This window comes from Eschrichtius robustus, chromosome 3, assembly GCF_028021215.1.
Source record: "Eschrichtius robustus isolate mEscRob2 chromosome 3, mEscRob2.pri, whole genome shotgun sequence".
Classification (NCBI taxonomy): domain Eukaryota; kingdom Metazoa; phylum Chordata; class Mammalia; order Artiodactyla; family Eschrichtiidae; genus Eschrichtius; species Eschrichtius robustus.
In genome coordinates, this window is record NC_090826.1 from 127,016,328 (window position 1) to 127,040,264 (window position 23,937).

The 23,937-nt window shown below is 37.6% G+C and overlaps 1 protein-coding gene across 3 annotated transcripts in view; it reads right to left on the minus strand.

Annotated features, from left to right (window-relative positions):
• The window catches only part of NME7 (NME/NM23 family member 7), a 243,231-nt gene that overhangs the window by 39,879 nt on the left and 179,415 nt on the right, over nucleotides 1-23,937 (minus strand). For 2 of the 3 annotated variants that reach the window (XM_068541210.1, XM_068541209.1), the window contains one exon: nucleotides 12,136-12,243. In XM_068541210.1, the coding sequence (XP_068397311.1) occupies nucleotides 12,136-12,243 (108 nt within the window). Of the gene's footprint in view, nucleotides 1-12,126; nucleotides 12,244-23,937 lie in introns of those variants that run through there. The other variant, XM_068541212.1, reaches the window with a different exon arrangement.

A 23,937-nucleotide genomic window follows, 5' to 3' on the forward strand; every position in this document is an offset into this window, starting at 1 on the left:
ATACTAAGTGTAGTTAGTCAGAGAAAGACAAATATCATATGATATCACTTATATGTGGAATCTAAAGAAAAAAAAAAAGAATATATTTACAAAACAGATATAGACCCACAGACACAGAAAACAAACTTACGGTTACCAAAGGGGAAAGAGTGGGGGAGGGATACATAGGAATTTGGGATTAACATATACACACTACTATATATAAAATAAACAACAAGGACTTACTGTATAGCACAGGGAACTATACTCAATATTTTGTAATAACCTATAAGGAAAAAGAATCTGAAAAAGAATATATATATATGTATATGTGTGTGTGTGTGTATATGTGTATATATATATATATATATATATATATATATATATATATATATATATATATATATATATATATAACTGAATCACTGTGCTGTACACCTGAAACTAACACAACATTGTAAATCAACTATACTTCAATTAAAAAAAATAATTAATAAATAAATAAATATTTTAGACTGCTATACTGGATGATTAAAGCATATGCTTCTATTATTCCTATTATCTATTCACTTAAACTCTGCTGCCTGGTTAAAGTTCTGGAAACTCCACTTTGTCAGGTCATTGCCCTATTCAGAAACCTTTGATTGCTTCCAGTTTTCTAGAGCCTAAGTAGCCACTGTGTGTCATACACACCAACAAACTCCCGTCCTCCATTTATGGCAGACGTTAGTATTCCATGATGGCATATCTTTTTCTCTTTAGTTGTGGTCTTGCAATCTTATAATAATATATCAAGGGTTGGCACTTGAATTGAAACCTTTTTGCCATTGCTGACCCAGTTTGCTGGACAGAAGTATTGGTTCTGGACTCAGACAAACAGGTTTAAATTTCAGCTCTCGGCCACTTATCTGTGGTGTGATGCGGGGCCAAGTCATTTCACCTATGGGAGCATCACACTCCTTACATGTAAAGAGGGGATAATAAAAGCTACCCAATAAGGTTTTTAGGTAATGCAGTGAAGCCATTTAGCATAGTGCCTGGTATATATTGCTCAGTAAACTGCAGTTACTATATTTATCACCATAATCCTAATGTTCATTATTGCCATCAGAAAAAAAAAGCCTTCAGAAACCTCCACAATCTAGCTCTAACTTACATTTCCAAATTTATCTCCCGTAACCTACTAAAGGAACCCTCCACTTTAACTAGATTTGGGTAACTCATTGTTCTCCCAAAACTAGCCTGCCTTTCCCTCTTCCTCTCTGCATATAAAAATCTGCCTTATTCTTCAAGACCCTCCTTCTCAAGTGCAATTTCATTAATGAAGTTCCCCTGATCCCTTCAGCCACAGTCACACTGCTCTCCATTATACTCTCACCATACTTACTGTCTGTTCCTGACATTTCATCATACCCTCTGCCTGACCACATTCTCTTATGCTGATGTTTCATTTTATATTACAATCTAACTGTATATGTGTATTTATCTTGTTTTCCTAGCTAAATTTTCAATTCCTTGGAAGGCAGCTATGCTAACCACTATATCACCAACGCTTCAACTCCTTAAAGGCTGGGACTATATAATACTTGTGTCCTCAAAATAATACCTAATCAAATGATCGCACATTATCATCAGCGAATGAATGGAATAAAATGTACGCACATGTGTTTCAGGTAACTTAAAAATGAGTCATGGATTAAGAAGAGAAAGTTATCTGTTAATTCTTCATATGATGTTGAAGGACTCAATGTTATAAGAAAAATCTCTGGCTTTCTACTTTGAATTAGATTATTCTTCCTTTGCTAGTCATACTTAAAGATTTTTTTTCTTTACATTCACACCTATATCATCATATTTGAGCCTCCGCAGTATAAGTGTTAGAAGAAGACTCTACCTCTCCAAACAAATTAGAAAGGCTTTTTGCTTTTTGTTTTTATATGTGTTTTTAAAATTTGTGCAGTTTTCTTTAATATGCATATAATCATCACTCAGTACTAAAGAAATCTCAAATAATTTATATTCCTCTTTGACCTAAGAAACATGATACATGTTTTTCATATCGGGTTTGAGTAAAATTAGGAATCCAAAGGCTCCATCATCACATGTAACTTAGCCCAGTGGCTCCTGTCACCACTCTGCAGGTGCTATGGGATGGGGCCGGGATGACATGTCACTGCTCTCTAGCAAAATGGGAGAAATCAGGGCACTAAAGCAGTGATGAATCAAGGGCTGGCAGGAGTAGTCCGCTCTGAGGCGGGGACAGTATTTTCTTACTGGCATTGGAGCTGCCTGTACAGGGTAAATAAAAAGCAGACAAACTTTTAGTGGATTCTACTATTGTTTTAAAAGTATCTACAGAAAATGCAACCACATTTTGTCTGTACCTGTAGCAGACTGCTTCTACTACCGTGCCCTTGGTGTGTCATGGCAATAAAGTGAGCTTTGAGTAAAGCTAAATTTATCCAATTGAAGAGACAGGCCATTATTGTGCAATTAAATGATGTTGGCAATTAAATGTCCTTTCAAAACAAAATGATGGTGATGATGGGAAACAAGTTTTTTTTTTTTTTGGCCACGCCACACAGCTTATGGGATCTTAGTTCCCTGGCCAGGGATGGAACCCGTGCCCCCTGCAATGGAAGTGTGGAGTCCCAACCATTGGACCACCAGGGAATTCCCAGAAACAATTTTTTAAAATACCCTCATTTGGTCAATTTTTAAAAGTTGATTGTTATTGCCTATCCCCAATGTGGGCTTTGTTACTGTTGCTTATTGCTTGGTTTATTTTTGGAAATGTTCCTAGTCTTTGAAATTCCATGTCTGAGAACAATCAACCAAGACAACAACTTGACCTAACAGAGTATGTGTGTGCAGTGACTTTTGGCCTAAGGCAATGGTTCTCAAAGTGTGGGGCTCTGGACCGATGGCATCAGTGTTAACTGGAAACTCTTTAGAAATGCAATTTAGATCTACTGAATCAGAAACTTTGAAGCGGAGACCAGCAATCTGTGTGTTTAAAAAGCCCTCTAGTGGATTCTGCTGCTGCTAAAGCTTGAGAACCACTCAACTTTCCAACTAGGTACGGAAGACGAAAAGGTGCTGAGCCAAAATGCCTGGAGATTTTTAAATGCCCCTGTAATGTCCAGTGATTCTTCATCTAGTTTATTTTGTATGGATTTGCCACAGTTATTAATTAATCAATATTTCCAAAGGAATTAATCTAGATTTATTTCCTGGAGTCTATAGTGAATGACTTTATAAGTGCCTATTCAAAGTGGGAAAAATAATGCTAAATATAGACCTTAAGTGATTAGGCTAATTACTCTTCAGAATGAGAAGTCAGTCAATCTAAAGAAAGTTGGAGCTGAGGCTGTATCTGAGGAACTGAAAGACCTGTGGACCTTTGAACTCCCTTTGTGCAATGTCATTTCAGTCATTATAATGATTGCATGGTTATTATAGTATTAATGTCTATAGAAATTTCCATGAAGTAAACAGGTATTACGACTGTTTAGGATAAATTATTCCAGCACTTTATTAATAGATATCCGCTGTCTTGAATAAAAAATTAAACTCCTACCTATGCTAAATGAGGGAAATATTGGAGATCCATTTATTACTGAGATAGTGTGAGGACTGTCTGGGGTGAAAGTAACTGAAGTAATCTAGCAAGGAACATGAGCTCCACGTATGGCAGGATACAGGCGGGAACGTGAAATTGTGCCTTACAGATTCTTTTATCCGAGAAAATAACCAATTCTGATGAAATACTAACTGGACTGTAAAGAATTATAATTTGATAGCCTAATGCTTCTTATATTTTCAGGATGTTTTTAAGGTTAATGTAGAGACTTTGAAATATTATGTTTGAGAAGGAAGAAAATTCTATGCAAACCATCAGCTTTCCACATGCACATGTATCAGGTTTGACCTGCATACACAGTCAGCAATAAAAGATGCCGGCAGCAGCAGACTTTTCTGACAACTGGTAAGTGGAGGGAATAGTGGGATGTGGCCCTTGAAAGTAGGGCTCACCCTCATCAGGCTGTGACTTTTCAGCCATATGAAGAGAGAAAGGGGGATGAAGGTGCACTGACCCCATTCATGATACCTTCTCCCAGTTCCCCCCTGCACTGACTCAACAGACATTGACTAAAAGCCTGCAATATGGTAGGCAGGAGCTAGAGAGACAAAAATCTATGAGAGGTCCAGGCCCTCAAGGCACTTACACAACCAGCAGGGTGGAAAGACATGACTTAGTTCCTGGCACAACTGTGAACCACATGCCCAAGCTAATTTATGAGTGCAGATTTGAAGGATCTGAGAACTGTTTTCAGCTGTGAGAGACCCAGGGCCTCTGTCCTTGTTAGCCTTAGCACGAATCAATGCTCACATGTACACACACATGTACCCCAGACCTCTAGTTACTCCTGGAGGGGCATTTTGTCAGCCTCAACATTGAGGCTTCCCCCAAGAAACCCAGGTCCTCAACCAAGTCATGGCTGCCTTCTTCCTGAGAAGCCAAAGATGTCCCCAGTCAGAGACTGGGACTCCCTCGGGAGCGTAATAACCCTTGGCTGCAGCTGAATCCATTGACAGAGGCTACAGATTCCCTCAAATTTCAGAGGTTGTTCCTATTTCCAATTCTCACTGAATCTTCCAAGCAAAATAATCCCTTTGCCGGCTTGCCCACAGGGTCTAGGTTTCCCTCAAAAGCAGAATCATGACCAACTTTTCCCAAAAAGTCTGAAGGGCAGTGGTTTCCAAACGCTAGTTTAATTGTTAGCTATATCAAAATCACCTGCAACATTAAAAAATACAGATACAGGAAGCTCATCCAAGACCTACTTAACCCAGAACTTTTGATGATGGAGCTCCAGGCTCATGTAGTTTTAAAAGTTCCACAGGTGATACCGATGCATGCCATCAGCTGGGAACCACTGTACTAGGGCAGTGGTTCTCAAACATTAGGGGCAACGGAATCAAAATACAGATTCCTGGGCTCGACCCCCAGAATTTCTGAGTCCATAGCTCTATGGTGGGGCCAGAGAATTTCATTCCCACCATGTTCTCAGGTGATACAGATGCTGCTGATGAGGGGAGGAGCTTGAGAACGACCATACTAGGGAAGGGCAGGGGCCAACTCTACCAGAAAGCCGGTCCCTGGCTAAACACCCCTGTTACCCTGTTGACCTCCTATGGCAGATACTGCTCGTCACCTCCCCAGTGCTCGTTCTCCCTTTCTGCATTCTAGAAGAAACTTGATTTCGCTGGAGGTACTAATGATTCTCAACTAACAGAACTCCATTTACCAGCTTCCCTTGAAGAAGGGGGTGCTTGTAGAACTAAATTCCAGCAAATAAATCATAAGCAGAAGTTGTTGGCTGGGGCTTCTGGAAAAGCTTTTTAAAGTGGGTGGGGAGGAGGGTGCTGGCTGAGCTGGCATTTTCCACCTTTTGCCCCCTGCTCTTCCCCTTTTTCAAGCCTGGAACACAGAAGTGATAACTGTAGTTCTCACAACCATCCTGGGATATATTATACAAAGAATCTGGGAAGATCCCCCACTATTTAATACATTAATATTTCTGCAGCAGTGTGAACAGTCACATTAAGTGGGTTATATAGAAATTATATATGTGGGTTCTGCGTTCACGGGTATGAAGGGTGGATTATACTATGCCATTTTACATAAGGGACTTGAACGTCCACAGATTTTGGTGTCCTGGAAACAATCCCCTGTGGATACCGAGGGAGGATCAGGTTAGGCTTTGCCCTCAAACTTACGAAAAAGCTTTGGTTTCCAGAAATTTTAGCATCGCAAGGATGGTAGTCTCTCAGAGTACCACCATCTTCACTTGGAGATGGGAGTTAATCTAGTCTCCTTCTCCTTGGATGTGTTAATCCTTCGCATCCAATCAGTCTCTGGGGCTGTCACGTCTATCCCCCCAAAAGTCTTTTGAAGCTTCCTGCTTCCGGCTATCCATACTGTCATAGCCGTTCAGACTACCAGACTCTTTCCCTGAATTATCTTAATAGCCTTCTCCCTGGTCTGTCACCCTCCCAACCCCGCTTTGATTTGCTCTCCACACTGCAGCCAGAGTGACGCCTATAACATAGGGATGATTGTGCTAATCCCCTGCGTAAAACATTTCTATTGCCCTCTGGATAAAGTTCAGACGTCTTAATATGACTTTACAAGGCCCTTGCTGGTTTTTCAACCCTTATCTCTTGTCATTTTCCATGTCAAGGTCAAAACCCCTGCCTTACTAAACTATTTTTAGATCTCTTAGAGAAAGCTATTTGCTCTTGTCCTTGTACAAGTTGTTCCCTCTTGGACAATGTACTAGTAAAAATCATAAATCTTCGTTCAACACAGAAACTAAAACTAAAGATAAATTATGAGTATTAGTGTTCAGAGGCCTACACTAACCACAGCCAAGAAATCCAGGCCTGTCCAATCATCTTATACACTATACACCTATGTTTATTTCTGGTAAATGCTTGATTCTTTTTTTTCTAGAGTGTACCAGAACAAGAATCAATGCAGAAATAATTACACATCCAAATTCAGACTTGTTTTGATTGACTAGTCATACATACAATTAAATATTTTATATGTTTCTTAAATTTTTATTTCACAACCACAGAAGTGATATAACCAAGTTATAGAACATTTGGAAAAGAAAAACAGAGGAAAGACCCATATTTTCATCATTCTAGAAAACAATTACTATGATTATTATCTCCTAGAAGGTGAGCTCCGTAAAGGCAAGAGCTACGCATACCCTGTTTATTGCTGTGTCCCCAGTGCTGTTTTTAGTTTAAAAAAATGTAAATATCTGGATGAATGACCGATGAATCTGGATGAATGACTGATGTATCATTTTGGTGTACAGAATTCAAAATTCAAACATACTTGAATTTTCTACCATATACCTATTAGGCAACTTTGAGAATTTCAATTACAGTATATGTAAAGTGTTGAAGATAATCAGAGAAAGACAGTCCTGGGAACAGACTACAGAAGTAAAATGAAAGGCAGAGGAATATATATATTTTTTCAATAAAGCTTTGGGAGAGATAAAGAAAGCAAGGAGAAAGTAAAACTGACCCTCAGAAGTATCATCAGTGACATGGGTGAGAGGAGGACTAACGCTGAAGGGGATAGAGGGGAGGCATACACAATGCGGAGTCACAGCATCAAAAAGGCATCACACATTTTCATGGACAACGGAAAGCCAACAAATAACTTTGCATAAAGAATATATGCCATACAATAAAATAAATATGTCAGTATCTTGTTAGAACTGTAGGTGGAAGCCATCTAGAAAAGTTTCTGATGAGCAAAGGAATGAATGAATCAATTAAATTAGAATCTCTACTTATTATCTTCAAAGGTGTCAGGGTCACAAAAGTCAAGGAAAATCTGAGGAACTGCTCTATATTGTAAGAAAGTAAGGGGAAAACTAAATATAATGCATGATTCTGACCTGAACCCTTTTGCTATTAAAGATCCATTGGTTATTGACTGGCAAAACTTGAATGGAGTTTGAAGATTCAATAGTGGTAATGTATCAACATTAATTTCCTAATTTAGATGCTTGTGATGTGGTTATGTAGGAAAATGTCCCTTTATGTTAAAAAATACTAAAGTACTCAGAAAAATGGGACATTATGTTGGCAACTTAATCCCAGACATTTATTTATTTATTTTATTTATTTATTTATTTATTTTAAAGTGCTTTTTGCTTGAATTTTTTTTTTTTTTTAACTTTTTGGGTTTATTTATTTATTTATTTATTTATGGCTGTGTTGGGTCTTTGTTTCTGTGCGAGGGCTTTCTCTAATTGCGGCAAGTGGGGACCACTCTTCATCGCAGTGCGCGGGCCTCTCATTATCGCGGCCTCTCTTGTTGCGGAGCAGAGGCTCCAGACGCGCAGGCTCAGTAATTGTGGCTCATGGGCCTAGTTGCCCGGCAGCATGTGGGATCTTCCCAGACCAGGGCTCGAACCCGTGTCCCCTGCATTGGCAGGCAGATTCTCAACCACTGCGCCACCAGGGAAGCCCCAGACATTTATTTTTTAAAAGTTTTGTATACTAAGCTTGAAATTACTTTTTTAAAAAAATTAGGATCTTTAAAGGTGGGTCTGGACATCAGTATTTTAAAAACTGTTCAGGTGATTCTAACATGCAACCAAGGCTAGAAACCACTGTTATAGAGTCTTCATTATCAACCTTAAAGAAAAAAGGTTACATACTTTTGTACTGAGTACATGAACTACAATTTATTTAACCAAACTCTTCTGTCTTTTCTTTCAAAAATGACTTATTAAAGAGTTTTTATAGGCCAGGCAAGACAGGATCTCTTCCCTATGAGTACTAAGTCTCATGGGGAAATATGTACAAGCAAATAAAATGTGCTGTAATAATAATAATATAATAGTTATCATTTGTTCAGCAATTACTATGTGCTAGACACTATGCATCTGAAAGGTCAGGCACTGCTATCATCTTCCTTTTACAGAATGAGGAGTCCTAGGCACAATGAAATAAGTAACTCACCCTGGAGTACAGATCTATGTTGACTCTTGACTACACTACTGTATTAGAGGAAAGCAAAGTGCTATGAAAACACACAGATGGACCTCCGATGCAGACCATAGGTGCCATGGAAGCCTAATCAGAGGAAAGAACATCAGATATATCTTTAGACATGCACTCTATTTCCAATTTTAATTACCACAAATATTTCTTAAATGAACATCTGTGCAGAAAACTTTCCATTTAGTAGTCCTGCTGCTATTCCTACTCCTTTGGTGAGATTCTAAGAAGTAGAATTCTGGGACAACGTGTATGGAAAAACCCCATGGCTTTCAATACCTGCTGCCACATAGTTGTCACCAGCAATATGAGGGTATCCATTTTGCTGTAACCTTACCAGAAGTGGGCACTGATACTTTAAAAATTCTTTTCCATTAGTGGAAAACGAATATTTCTTTATTACAAGTTAAGCTAAACATTTTTTCCATTAATGCTTTCTCTAAAGCACAAATTTAAGATCTTCATAATTACTACCAATAGAGTCTCAGTGCATGTTACCAGCAAAATAACATCTTAGAATGTCTCATACTATACAGATGCTATCATTTTCCCCTATAACCACAAAAGTGGCTGTGTCACAACAACAGCATCTAATGAAATCAGATTTCAATATTCATGCTAAGATCCTTGACCTCTAAAACTCTGTGAGCTCATTGAGGACAGAGGAAATATCTTGCTTGATTTTGAAATCCTATCACAATGTTAGCAAGTAAAACACACTCTATAACTGTTTGCTGTAAGAATAAGTAAATAAAATCATGGACGGTGACAAAATATAAATGGAAACCATACTTTCTGAGCTCTACACATATGACACAAAAAACCTAGGTCAGTGAACATCACATGAGAAAGAGGAGAAGTAGGTTGCTCCCTTCTTTCCCTTCTTGCCATATAATTAGGGAACCCATGACACCAGTGTGCTGATGACAGTTCTTGTTTATACCTTTTGTCCTAACATCCTGGCTGATTAATTCTAGATTGGGCGATACATTTCATGGTCACTCTACATCTAAAGGATGTTCCTTTAATGAATAGTAGATCTAAGTACAAAGTGTTTCCCTGATCAGAGAGCTTGTCCTTGTGTCACTTTAAATTTCACTTTAAAAACCTATGAGCAGATAACTCTTTGGGCCTCATAGTGTTTTGTTTTGTTTTAATACAATTTTACCACGTAAAGCTAAGTGACAATCTGCAAATAGTTAATCCCTAACTAACAGAACATCCCTTGATGGTATCAGCACTCTTAATTTCATTTCATTGATAAGAGAAGGGAGGCACGGAAAGTGATTTATTCCAGGGCACATCAAGTATGAATCACCAGCAAGGTGAAAGGAGGCTGTTGGAGCTCCAACTTCCGTTTTTTGATTAATTCTCTGAACCACACAGGCATTAATTTGCAATTAAGTCTCCTGTGCAGTTTGGTTAGAAAGATTTTAATCATTTAGTAAGTGGCTCTGTAAACTGCAGGCAGTAATAATCCATTTCAAATTGTATGAGCAAAATCACAGGCATACCTTCAGTAACATTTTTTAATGGGCATAAAATTCATGGTTAATAATTTTTCAATTTCACTGAGCAACAACAGTCTGAATTCAAGCCTCACCTATAGGTCCTAAGTTATCAGAAGGTAAAGGGAATATTTATAAAATAGGTTAAAGTATAAAGTAAATATTTAATCCTTTGTGTAATAAAAATAAAATTTGTTACATTTTTATGTTTCAGAAGTATGCATGTCTACATTTCATAGTACGGTGCAGTTTGGATAAGATTTTAGCAGATTAACATCTTGGATTATAACAGAAAATCTTAATGGAGCTAGCAAAGTCACTCTTTATAGCAACTAAAACAAAAACTCACAGAAATAAATTTAATAGGCTATATGTCTAAGATATAAAAAAAGAGGTATAAAAGAAGAGGCATACCATATATGCAGCTGGAGAACTATTATTATAGTTATGTCACACCCACATTAATTTATAAACACACTGTAATGTCAGTCAAGGTTCCATTGGCATCTTGTGGGGTGGGTTAAAGCAGGAGTCCCCATCCCCCGGCCCACAGACCGGTACCTGTCCGAGGCCTGTTAGGAACTGGGCCGCACAGCAGGAGGTGAGCAGTGGGCAAGCCTGCAAAGCTTCATCTGCCGCCCCCCATCACTACTCATAGCTCGCATTACCGCCTGAACCATCGCCCCCCATCACTCGCCCTACAGCCTGAACCATCTTCCCCCTCCCTCCACAGTCCGTGGGAAAATTGTCTTCCACTAAACCGGTCCCTGGTGCCAAAAAGGTTGGGGACTGCTACGTTAAAGAACTTGGTAAACTCATGTAAAGTTCATTTGGAGGAATAAATTTAAGAGAATGACCAAGAAAACTTTTTAAAAGTATAAACCACAATAATAAAGATAGTATTTTGCTGACACAGACCAATAGAATAAAATTGAAAGTTCGAAACAGGCACAGGTGTATATAAGTATTCAATAAATGAGAAATAACAATGAAAAAATAAAAGGATTTAATAAGCAATGTTGTGACTAGATCCATACCTCACACCATTCAGCAAATTAATTCCAGGCTAGTTGAATATTTCAGTGCAAGAAAATGAAAACGAAATATTGGGAAAGGCTTTAAAGATACAAAAAAAAAAAAGACTGATAGATTTGATATAAAACATATTACTCACTAAAATAAATATGTATTAAGGATATCAATCATTTTTCTGTCATTCATGCTTTAATCACTTAAATTTATCATTTGTCTTTTAATTTCATTTAGCTCCTCCTGACACAAAACTATAAGAAGTTAAACTATAAGAAGTTAAAAATACCAATCTTTTCTTCAAGGTCTCCTTCCCTTGGCTGTGAAATGACTTTCTTAATCCCAAACCACACCAATTTTTCACTTATATCTTCTTATAATTCTTTTCATTGTTTCTTATGTTAATTACACAGATGAGAAGTCAAAACACGGCCTCGTCCTCTATTAACTGTTTGGTTTGAGGATGTTACTTAACCTCTCTGAGTCTCAATTTCATTTTTCTGATAAAACAGACATGATAATGCCAACCTATTAGAGTTGCTGTGGAGATTAAAAAAATAATTTATATAAAGCATTTATCATATTTATTACAGAACCTGGTATATAAAAAGTCAAAATCGTCTTTGTTTTTCTAAGTTAAAATGGTAGCTATTACTTTTAATGCTATCACATTGCACAATTTCATTGATAAATCCTCATGACTAGAAACCTAAGGTAATGGTGTTTTTACCTGATTTTTAAGTAAATTTCACATTATTTAATCAATGCTATAGCTTTTTACTTTTTAAGTCTTTAAACCATACTATATGCCAATCAGAAAAATACCTTAGTTCTTTGAAGACTACCCCATTACTACAGCATCTTACAATTTGGTCTTTTAAAGTTGCAGTCTGAAGTTATCAGATGGCCAAAGAACACTGTAATCCAAGAGTATTAAAAGGTTCCGTACACACTAGACCTGCTGAGATTATTTATGAGTTTGAAATATAAATAGGATGCTTACCCTTCTTTATCTTACCTCTAATGGGCCATCCTCTGGCAGATCAGTACAGTGGACAGCATTCTGGATCTTAGTTTTACCAAAGATTGCTCGGAGGGTTCCAGGGCGTAAATGCCGGGCAATTTCCTATTAAATAAATACACATTCGCATATAGATTAAAGTCAGCCATGTAGTGTCAATTTAAAAAAAAAAAAAATCACCAGCTGTACGAAATACTTTCATTAATTATTCATTACATGTACATGTATACATTGTTGGTAATGATTTTTCCTGGAAACAGGATGAATGCATGAAAACTGAGCAATGAATATTCTCAGTTCACTCAGAAAGCTTTTTCTCTGGCCCAATGTAAAGTCCACTCTAATCTATGTTGAGGGCAATAATAATTACATCTCTTTTTATCAACAGATTATGGGAATCACATAAATATGAACCCAGTTCATTACTGTGAAAAACTTGTATTTTATAAAGACAATAGAGATCTTAACAATTTAATTTAAAATGAACTAGTTTGATGGCACTGATTGCAAAAGACTTTTTAAAATGTTACAGTTGTATCAGTTTAGTGCTATCTCACATTTAGGGGTAAAAAATGGTTACAAATGACTCATAAAATTTTGGGTAAAAGAAACAAGAGGTTAAAAAAATTGAAGATGTGGGAGTTATCAATGACCTACTTAATAGTCTTTGTTTTTCTAATAGTCTTTGTTTTTCTAAGTTAAAAATTTTCTAAAATCCTATTTTAATTTTGAAATATATTATACATACAAAAAAGGCATTTACTACACATGAATATTTAAAAATAATAATGAAACAAATACCTGTGTACCCACTATTAAGCTGAATTAAAATAATATTACAATAACTTTCAAGGCCCCGGTGTGCCCCATCTTCATTCCATCCCATCCCTATCTCCACCCAGAGGTTACCATTAATATCAATTTTACTTAAAGATTCCCTTGTTTTACTTAGTTTTCAAGGCATTGTTTTTCATATTTGTCCATGTAAATATGTGTAACTCTAATTCATTTGTTTTTATTACCATATATATTCCAATGTATGATAGAGCATACTTTATCCATTTTCCTGATGATTGACATTCAATTAATTTCTTCTCTCTCTCTCCCTACCTCTCTGTCCTCCCACCTCTCTCTCTCTCTAGCTCACACACGCTCACACTCACGCTCACGCTCACACACACACATGATCACAAACAATTCTGCTACAAGCATTCTTGTACATGGTGCACATGTGCAAGAGTTTTTCTGGAATCTTGGGGGCACATACATATTCAGTTTTGCTAAGTACTGTCAGACTATTTTCTTAAATGGCTGTAACAATTTGCCTTCAACCATCAATGCACAAGAATTCCCACTATCCATATCAAAGCCAGCATTTGATAGTGGTTGACTTCTTACTTTTGCCATTAGGCAAGTGTGAAATGGTATCTCATTGTGTTAGTATGAATTTCCTTGATAACTAAAGAAATTGAGTGCCTTTTCATATATATCCTTTTCTGTAAAATGCCTATTCTTGACTTTTTTCCATTTTTCTATTGGGTTATTCTTTTTCTTTTTGTTATTCTTAATACATTCTGAATTCTAATTTTTTGTCAGTTATATATGATGCAAATATCTTTTTCCCAATATGTAGCTTGTCTTTGAGTTTTCTTTATGTTTTCTGATGACCAGAAATACTAAAATTTAATGAAATTAAATTTATCAATTTTTTCATTTACGATTTGTGCTTTTTGTTTCTTAAGGAATTATTCCCTACTCCAAGTGCATAATGATACTCATCTCTATTGTCTTCTAAAATCTTTAAAGTTTTGCCTTTCACATTAAGTTCTTGATCCACCTAGAACGGACTTTGGCTATCATGTGAGGAAGATGTCCATTTTCATTTTTCCCATATGGATATTTAATTGCCCTAGCACCATTTATTGAGTTATTTCTCTCTTTCCCCCACAATCTCCAATGATAGCTCTGTTATATAAAAGGTTTCCCTGGATGTATGGGTCTGTTTCTTGGTTTGCTATTTGATTCCATTGGACTTTTTGTCTATTTTTACATCTATACTGTCTTAATTATTATAACTTTATAATAAGTCTTCATCTGGTAAGGCAAGTCCCCCAGATTTTGGTTTTGAATGCATTAAGTTTGGGTTGCCTATTAGACATCCAAGTGAAGGTGTCAAATACATGATTGGCTGAGTCTAGAGTTCAGAGGAGTGTTCCACACTGCAAATAACAATTTGGGGGTCAATAGCATATATATGGTATGTAAAGTTACAGGTTAGACGAGATCATGAAGGCAGTGAGTATAAACAAAGGAGAGGAAGCACAGGGACACCATGTCATTAAAAAGTCAAGGAGATGAGGAGAGGTGAACAAAGAAGAAGACTGAGAAGGAACGGCCAGCTTGGTAAGAAGAAACGCAGCATCATCCTTTCCTAGAAGACAGTGAAGAAAAATGTCAAGGACAGAGAGTTATCAACAGTGTCAAATGTTGCTGTTAAGTCATATAAGTTTAGGACTTCCTTGGTGGCACAGTGGTTAAGAATCTGCCTTCCAATGCAGGGGACACAGGTTCAATCCCTGGTCTAGGGAGATCCCACATACCACAGAGCAACTAAGCCCGTGTGCTACAACTACTGAGCCTGTACTCTAGAGCCTGCGAACCACAACTACTGAGCCTGCGTGCCTACAGCCCGTGCTCCACAACAAGAGAAGCCACAGCAATGAGAAGCCCACACACCTCAACGAAGAAGAACAGCCCCCACTCGCTGCAACTAGAGAAAGCCCGCACGCAGCAAGACCCAATGTAGCCAAAAAGAAAATAAATTAAAAAAAAAAAAAAAAGTCATATAGGGTTAAAGACTGAGAACTGACCACTAGACCACGTAGACCACGTGGAGTCACTGATATCCTTGACGAGAGCAGTTTCAGAGGAGTGGAGAAAAGCTAAAGACTTATTATTGTTGGTTTCAAGAGAGAATGAGAGAGGAAGAACGGGCAAAAGTGAATACAGGCAACTATGTTGAGGAATTTTACTGCAAAGGGGAGGAGAAAAATGGAGCAGTAACTGGAGAGAGAAGTAGAATCAAGAGAGGGTTTTTCATTAAATGCTGGAGAGGGTGTGGAGAAAGGGAACCCTCCTACACTGTTGGTGGGAATGTAAGTTGATACAGCCACTATAGAGAACAGTATGGAAGTTCCTTAAAAAACTAAAAATAGAACTACCATATGATCCAGCAATTCCACTACTGGGCATATACCCTGAGAAAACCATAATTCAAAAAGACACATGCACCCCAATGTTCACTGCAGCTGTATTTACAATAGCCAGGACATGGAAGCAACCTAAGTGTCCATCAACAGATGAATGGATAAAGAAGATGTGGCACATATATACAATGGAATATTACTCAGCCATAAAATGGAACGAAACTGAGTTATTTGTAATGAGGTGGATGGACCTAGAGTCTGTCATACAGAGTGAAGTAAGTCATAAAGAGAAAAACAAATACCATATGCTAATGCACATATATGGAATATAAAAAAATGGTACTGATGAACCTAGTGGCAGGGCAGGAATAAAGATGCAGATGTAGAGCACGGACTTGAGGACACAGGGGAGGACAGGGAAACTGGGACAAAGTAAGAGAGTAGCATTGACATATATACATCACCAAATGGAAAACAGATGGCTAGTGGGAAGCAGCTGCATAGCACAGGGAGATCAGCTCGATGCTTTGTGATGACCTAGAGGGGTGGGATAGGGAGGATGGGAGGGAGGCTCAAGAAGGAGGGGATATGGGGATATATGTATACTTGTAGCTGATTCACTTTGTTGTACAACAGAAACTAACAACATTGTAAAGCAATTATCCTCCAATAAAGATATTAAAGAAAAAAGAGGGTTTTTTTTTTTTTTTTTGAGGGGGAAGGGATGCTGTTTTAAAGTGGGAGAAATAATAATACCTTTCCAGGCTGATAGGAATCATCCAACAAAGGGAAAAACTGATGAAACAGAAAGGAGAAGAGAGAATTGCTGGAGTGATGGAAGCAAGTGACTAAGTAGAGGAGTTGGCCTTATATCTAAGAGTGTGGAACATTCACCCTGAGCATCAAGACAGTAAATGGGCCCAGTTATAGCTATGTGGGTTTATGTAGTGGCTGGAACTTATGGAAGTTTTTTCTCTATTTTTAATTTTTATTGAGATATGACTTACATAGGATAGCATGCATAGGTTTTAAGTGCACTGCCCCATGAATTTTGTCAAATGTAGATACTCAGCAACCACCATCTTAAACAAGATATAGAACATCTCTAAAGTTCCCTCTAGACTTTATTTTTTTGACTCATTCTATTTTCCAGTGAAAAAGTCAGCAAGATTGTCACCAGCTGAGAGGAAGGATGGGGAAGGGGTTTTGGGGATCTGAGGAGAGAAAAGGAGGTACGAGACATTTTAAGAGAGCAGAAGAGTGAATGGACTAGAAAAATGAATGTGACTCCTCAGCAGCACTAAGGGCCCCCTTGAGGTTAGTAATCATGAACGTCAAGGGAGATCGTTCAGGACAGCTGAGTGTTCTCCAGTCATGGGTGCAGGCAAAGGTTAGGCAGAAAGCTGGATTTAATGAGGGTTGGGGTTTTACCAAGAGAAAACAACAAAATGAGAGAGGGGTAAGGGGGTTGAAAGTGTATGTAAGGAAACTATGATAATGATAGACAAAAAAAAATTTTAATTGAGGATGAAAGTAAGTGAGGCCCTGGGGGGGAGGGGGGGGTTAGAGACAATGAAAAGGTAGATCAATGGATTAGAGCTCCTAGTGGGATGGGATGATTATGGAAATCGGTGTGTTAGAAGAAATGAGCTGGAAAGTTAAGAGATAGGATACTTGAAATTGGAATTACTGGAGGTGCACAGAGAGGGGGTTATAGATATTTATAATGACCAGTTCTAAGATATAACCATGGCTGAGGTCAGGTGGAGGGCAAGAAGGTTAGAAGAAAGGAGGACAACAGATGGAAAGGTAAGGTATGGAACGGATTACCCGTATAAATATGGAAATCACCAAAAATTACGACAGGTGTAGCGTGTGGTGCAAGGACACTGAGCAGCATTCACACCTGTGGTTCCATCGCTTAAGCAATTTTAAAGGCACGGGTTTATTTATTTACTTAAGTCTTACTTCCAAGATTTCTATCAAATGTCAGTTATAAGTGTATCAAGTTTAAGAAAAACATTTTGATAAACTAGGAAATAAGGATGACTTTATATTTTATTTCATGTTCATTACTTTCATTCTGTTCTCCATAATTTTCCTGGGAATGAAGTACCCAATACTAAACACCTACTCTACTTACATGGTGGTAAGCTGCCATTCTGTGAAAACAGATGTACTTTGTAAAATTATGAAAGGTGAATGAAAGGTGAGTACTTATTTTCCTTTCCTTTTTGTTTCAGATTAGGGGGAAAACTTTAAAGTGACTCACTTTGATTAAACTGCTTCATAAGAACTTATTCTCTACCCACTTTTATTTGGAACTCACTATGTTCATTAAAATATTTTCTTGTAGGTGTCTGCTACACGCACAGCACTTGAACTCAAAAGATGTTCGTGTGTGTGTGTAGGCGGTGGGTGGGTGTTGTACTGTGGTCAGAGAAGGCAGTCTCTTTGTTCTTCTTTTGAAGGAATTTGTTGAGATTTTCTTTGCATCCTAATACATAGTCAATTATAGTGAATGTCTCATGGGTAGTGGAAAACAATATTGTCACAGGTTGCATTTCTCCGGGAAACCAACTCTGAGGTGGAGATTTGCATGCAGGAAGTTCGTTGGGGAGTGGCTTCAGGGAAGCTTATTGTGGGGAAGTGAGGAAAACAGGATTAGGCAGAGAGAGAGGTTGAAGTTCAATGCAGTTACAACAGTTGCCCCAGATCATCCTACAAGAAGCTCTGGAGCTTCAGAGTTGTCCTCAGTTGAAGCAAAGGGGTCAGACCTTTATCTCTCTAAACTGACAAGTCACTGGACATATGCCATTCCAGGGAAGGGGGCATGTCCTTGGGCAGATGACTTTCTTTGACAGAGAGAAATTTCTGGAGAGGGACTTATTGTATTACAGTCAGCAGCCAACACTTCCAGAGCTGGGAAATGGGCACTGCAGTCCTGAAGGGCAGAGGGGAATGTGAGTGGCCTTCCACAGCATCTACTAATTACATACATACAAACATACACACACAGACGTGCACACATGCACATGCATCTGTGATACGTGCAGTATATATAGCATATATGACAGATACGGCATTGCAGACTATCGCAATCTGATTACCATTCTTTTTAGGTAACTAATTTTTTCTGGAAGGTTTTGTATTATCTCTCTATCTAGGCATTGGTCATTTACTGGTCATTCTGCTCTGTACTCAACAGTCCAATCCTATTTGAAGATACACACCTTCAGTTTGTTATTTCTTTTATTGTTTTCTCTCCTCCATTTTATTTCTTCTTTCCTTTAGCTGTTTCTATGTAATAGATATTGAAACTTCTGGTTCAATCTTCCCTCTCTCTTTTCTTTTATACTTTCCATCTAATTGTCTTTTCGTGTCATATTCTGGGAGAATTCCTCCATTTGATCTGTCACCTCACTGTTTTTAAACTAGGTCCACTGCACAATTCTACTCATTTGCTGAGTATTTTTAATATTTCAAAAATTATATTTTAAGTTTTTCATATCTATAATTATTTTTATGGATCCAATATTCTCTTTCTGGGGATACTGACTATATTATTTTAAAGACTTTTGTTAGCTCTATTAATTTGCTTTCCTTAGGTACTGATTCTGTTTGTTGTGTTTGGTGTCTTCTTTATGGTATGGGTTAACTTCAAATGGTTGGTAATTCCTGGTTCTTTATCTTTGTTTGGAATTTTCTGTTTACCTGTCATAGAGGTCAGGGACATACTGACAGGCAGGGTATGCTGGTTGTTTTTCTTAAGGAAGCGGGGCTTCCCATGTTTTCCTGGGTGTCACTAGCTACCTACCCACCACACTGCCTCTAGCGAAAGCCCCACGTTCACGGCCTTGGGCTGCAGTTAACAGCGTCAGCTGTCCTCTACTCGGCATAAGCAAGCAAAGGGGAAAGGGCTGATTTATTCTGCTGCTCTTTATGCAGCCTCCTCACTCATCACCCTGCTGACGGCTCCTGTCCCTCCTCGGCATTGCATCCACCATGGCTGATGTGCAGCCAGACCCCCTGCCCCTTCTGAGCAATCCTCTCCTGCATGCTTCAGAATATGCTTCTCCTTAACAGTCCAATCCTACCTGCTTTTTGCCTTTCAAAGTTAATGGTCTGCTAATGGTAGGCACTCTTTCTTGTTTTCCACTCTGTTTTCCAGAGTGGCTGGAGATTTACTCTTTAAAATAAAACAAGATAAAATAAAATATATCTCCCATAATTTCTAACGATTGGAAAGGCAGGGAATGATGGGCACATATGGTTATCTGCCACACTGATGAAAACTCATCTTCCTGACATTTCCATTTCCCCAAACTCAGTAAGTTACCTTCAATTCATATTAGCTGCTATCATTTTGTGTCTAAAAATTGAATTCCTTCCAGAGTAATCCTTCATTTCCCACTGCTCCTATAGGAATTTATGCTCCTATTGTAGACCCCTGACTTGCAATTCATATAGTTTTTCTGTGTGCCTATTTCAGTAAGTTTCCATTAGACTCTCAACCCTTTAACACAATATAAAACTTCCTTAATATTCTATGCCTCATTATGAAAACACAATAAATGTTTGCTAAATTTTTTTTGACTGACATAAAATGACAAACTTCTATTTAAGGAGCCAGGATGGAGTAGAATGAAGAATAAGGGCTGTGAAGGAAGGCTCTCTGGATTTGAATTTGGCCTCTGTCACTTACTAGTTGTGTGTGTGTGGCCATGCCACATTGCTTAACCCTTCTGCCTGTTGTAAGGTTTTCATTTGCAAAACAGGGATAAAAATAGGATTTAACTACACTTAACTATGATGTTGTTGTGAGAATTAGAGTAAGTAGAAGTATTTAGAGCAGTGTCTGTCATATGGTAAACAATCAATAGATAATGGCTATCAGTTTTATTAATGTAGCCTTAGAATTAAAAGGAAATTAAGAAGAGAGTTCTTAAAGAGATAAAGAACGGTATATTTTGATATATGTCGAAGATGATCCAACCAAATAATCATGTATCTTTTAATAAATATATAACATTTTTCAAGAATATTAATGATAGTTTTAGAATAAAGGTAAAAGTGTAAATAATCAAGTAATAAGACATTTAGATTTGATAATAATAATCTATAAACAAACCTCAGAAAATATGAAGTAGCTTTACATGTATAAGGTATTTTGTTTAGGTAAATGACAATGATAAAGAATAGAACAACAAGTATTTTCTTACATCTGTTGTTAAAATTTAGGCTTTCATTTTGGATCATTTTCTTTAAAAAGGTAATACATTTATTTTGGTTTTGACCATTGTAAAATATCAAATATGCCTATATAAGTAAAAAATACTGAAATGTTTAAAGTGAAAGCCTAGAAAAATCCTCCATGGATCATCTCTCCCCTTCCTTTCCTGGCAGGTTTTCCCTAATTATTCCCAATAGATCCATGCTCCTCTTGTTCCTTGTATTGTACGGTGAAAATCATCCTACTATGCACGGTCCCACTCCCATAATGAAGCAGAGAGGAGTACTGGGTAAATAAAACAACAAAAGTACCAAAAATGCAATTTAAATTTAATATGATAATTTTTAAGTTACCACAATACTGATAAGTGAGGGGTTATGCTGAGAAAATAAGACTCTTTAAAGAGCAATATTTATTTGTACTTAAAAGGTCAGAAGCCTTTCAAACTCTACCAAATTCCTGGCATACCCATCCCCCACTACAACCTTGCCTTCTCAGTTCCGTCAAGTCAAATGCTTGGTTATTGAGCAGCTCATTTTAAGTACTAAAAATTCTGCTCAGGTAATCCTGTAGGGGGAGGAAGAAATCTGGCTTAGAGAATGACCTCTAGATCTAAGACATGGAGGAAAAAAATGCACTAAGTAGTATGGTAATTAGCAGGATACTGAAAACAAAGAAGAGGAAGTTTATATAGCTGTTCTATTACCATGTGCATTATAAAGAATATTATTGTTTATTGAATAATAGGTCTATCAGACTGATAAAATACGTCTGGACAAAGAAAACAAACTGCTTCCCTGGAAAGCTATTCTGTTTCAGTTCTCCATGATACAGAAGAGATATGCAAGAACGAAAATGACCTTCCATTTAAGAAATGAATTAAATTTGGAAGAGATTTGTAAAATTTACTGATTATGGAAATTTGAAGAACGACAACTTAGTGATCAACCTTAGAATATATTTATATAATGAGTGACACGTGGTGCAGAATCACACCTGGTCATTAGCCTAATTTTGGGAAAATTCTAAGTAAAAGGAAAAAAAGTCTTGCCTAATCTATAGGATAACCATGTTAGCAGTGATACAGATAAGTGGATAAATCTTAACAGAGGAACTAGCATGGCTCCTGTCTTAGCAATCCTAAAAGAGCTGTGAAACAAAACAAAAAATCATGTTACAATCATTGCCTTCATTTTATAGGCAACAAGGGTAACAGAATTTAATATCAAAGGCCAATGAAGCAACCACTATAATTAAAACAGTAAACATCCATGTTTCTAGCCATTACTGGTACCCCTCGGCAGAGTCCTATAATATTAAAAAATACATGCTAAGTCCTCTTCTTGACTCCTCACTCCTCTGGTACTCCAAAAATATTTTACCAAAGCTTATCCTCCAACTATTTTTCCCAGTTACATGCAACTTTGTATTAACTAATGCAGTTATTTACAGTTTTATATTCCTGGGAGAAGAGCAATATCAAACTAATTCACAACTAAAAGAAGATAATGAAACACTGGAAGGAATTGGAAGTAGGAAAGGAAACGAGAGAAGAGATCCAATGGCTACTTTCTGTAAGTCTAAGGATCCTTCTAGAACCTACGCATAGGATTCAGAAAGAGGAACTACAAAATTGAACTCAACTACTTGTGTATTAGTCTCACTGAATGAGCTGCTGGAGAATTCACAGTAAATACTCTCATCTTGTTAGCTCTGGAGACCACATGAATTATTTATATAAGAGGAATCATTAAAATCTGGCTTGTGAACTCTGACAAGCTTCACATCTCACCTTTAATTAAGTAGAAATTAGCTGTAATGTAAATTTATAGAACCTGAAGAGGGTCATAATTAAATTTAATTTCAGGTGAAACATTTAGACAATTCAATCCTATCTTTTCCACTAGGTTTCAGCAGACCACATGTCAGTAATCACTGCCTCTTATTGAGCTGTTTGCTACTGCAGTCAATAATAGGCACTGGCTGAAATAAACTCTCATTTGACAGAGGTATCATTTTTAAATGTAAACTGATGATCCCCTGGTTCTCCTCTTTTTAAATTGTTGGGCAAATCTTTTTGCTTGCTTTTTATGTGAATTACTTCGTATTTTGGCAAAAACCACAAGGACTTGCTTATGTAAGTAAGTCTGAGAACATAAACATTAGTATAGAGGAAAATGAAATTCCTTTTTGGTAAACATTTTCCCAGTTCTTTTCTGTTTTTCCCAAACACTGCATTATAGGAGATTTAACCTTTGAAGTACAGGCATTACCGGGAGATATTGTGGGTTTGATTCCAGACCACCACAATAGAATGAGTATCACAATAAAGCGAGTCACATGAATTTTTTGATTTCCCAGTGGATATAAAAGTTATGTTTTCAATATACTGTAGTCTGTTAAGTGTGCAATAGCATTATGTCTAAAAAAATGAACATACCTTAATTAAAAAATAATCTATTGGGGCTTCCCTGGTGATGCAGTGGTTGAGAGTCTGCCTGCCAATGCAGGGGACACGGGTTCGAGCCCTGGTCTGGGAAGATCCCACATGCCGCGGAGCGACTGGGCCCGTGAGCCACAACTACTGAGCCTGTGCGTCTGGAGCCTGTGCTCCGCAACAGGAGAGGCCGCGATAGTGAGAGGCCCGCGCACCGCGATGAGGAGTGGCCCCCGCTCGCCGCAACTGGAGAAAGCCCTCGCACAGAAACGAAGGCCCAACACAGCCAAAAATAAATAAATTAATTAATTAATTAAAAATGCAACTGCGGGGGAAAAAAAAACTTAAAAAAAAAAAAAAAGTTAAAAAAAAAAAAAAAATCTATTGCCAAAAATGCTAGCCACCATCTGAGCCTTCAGCAAGCTGTAATAGTAACATCAAACATCACTGGTTACAGATCACTATAACAAATGTAACAGTAATGAAACATATGAAATATTGCGAGAATTGCCAAAATGTAAGAGAGAGACAAGAAGTGAGCAAATGCTATTGGAAAAATGGTGCTGATAGACTTGCTTGTGGCAGAGTTGCCACAAACCTTTGGTTTGTTAAAACAAACAAACAAAAAAACCCTCCACAATGTTAGCGAAGTGCAATAAAGTGAAGCACGATAAAACAAGGTATGCCTGTAGAGACACATAACTACTGAGAAACTTGAGAGGCGTTCTCAGTCTCCCCCCTACAAAAAAAGTGTCCTGCACAGTCTACCACACCCTGATAAAATAACTGCCGCTCAATCTTCCTCTGCTCTCCTAAAGAAACGTACAGCTCAATACTCAGAAACCCCCCTAAAGGAATAAAATAATGAAATAGCTGGGACCCATTCCTGGCATCTCTAACACCCAATTCCTTGCCATATCCCG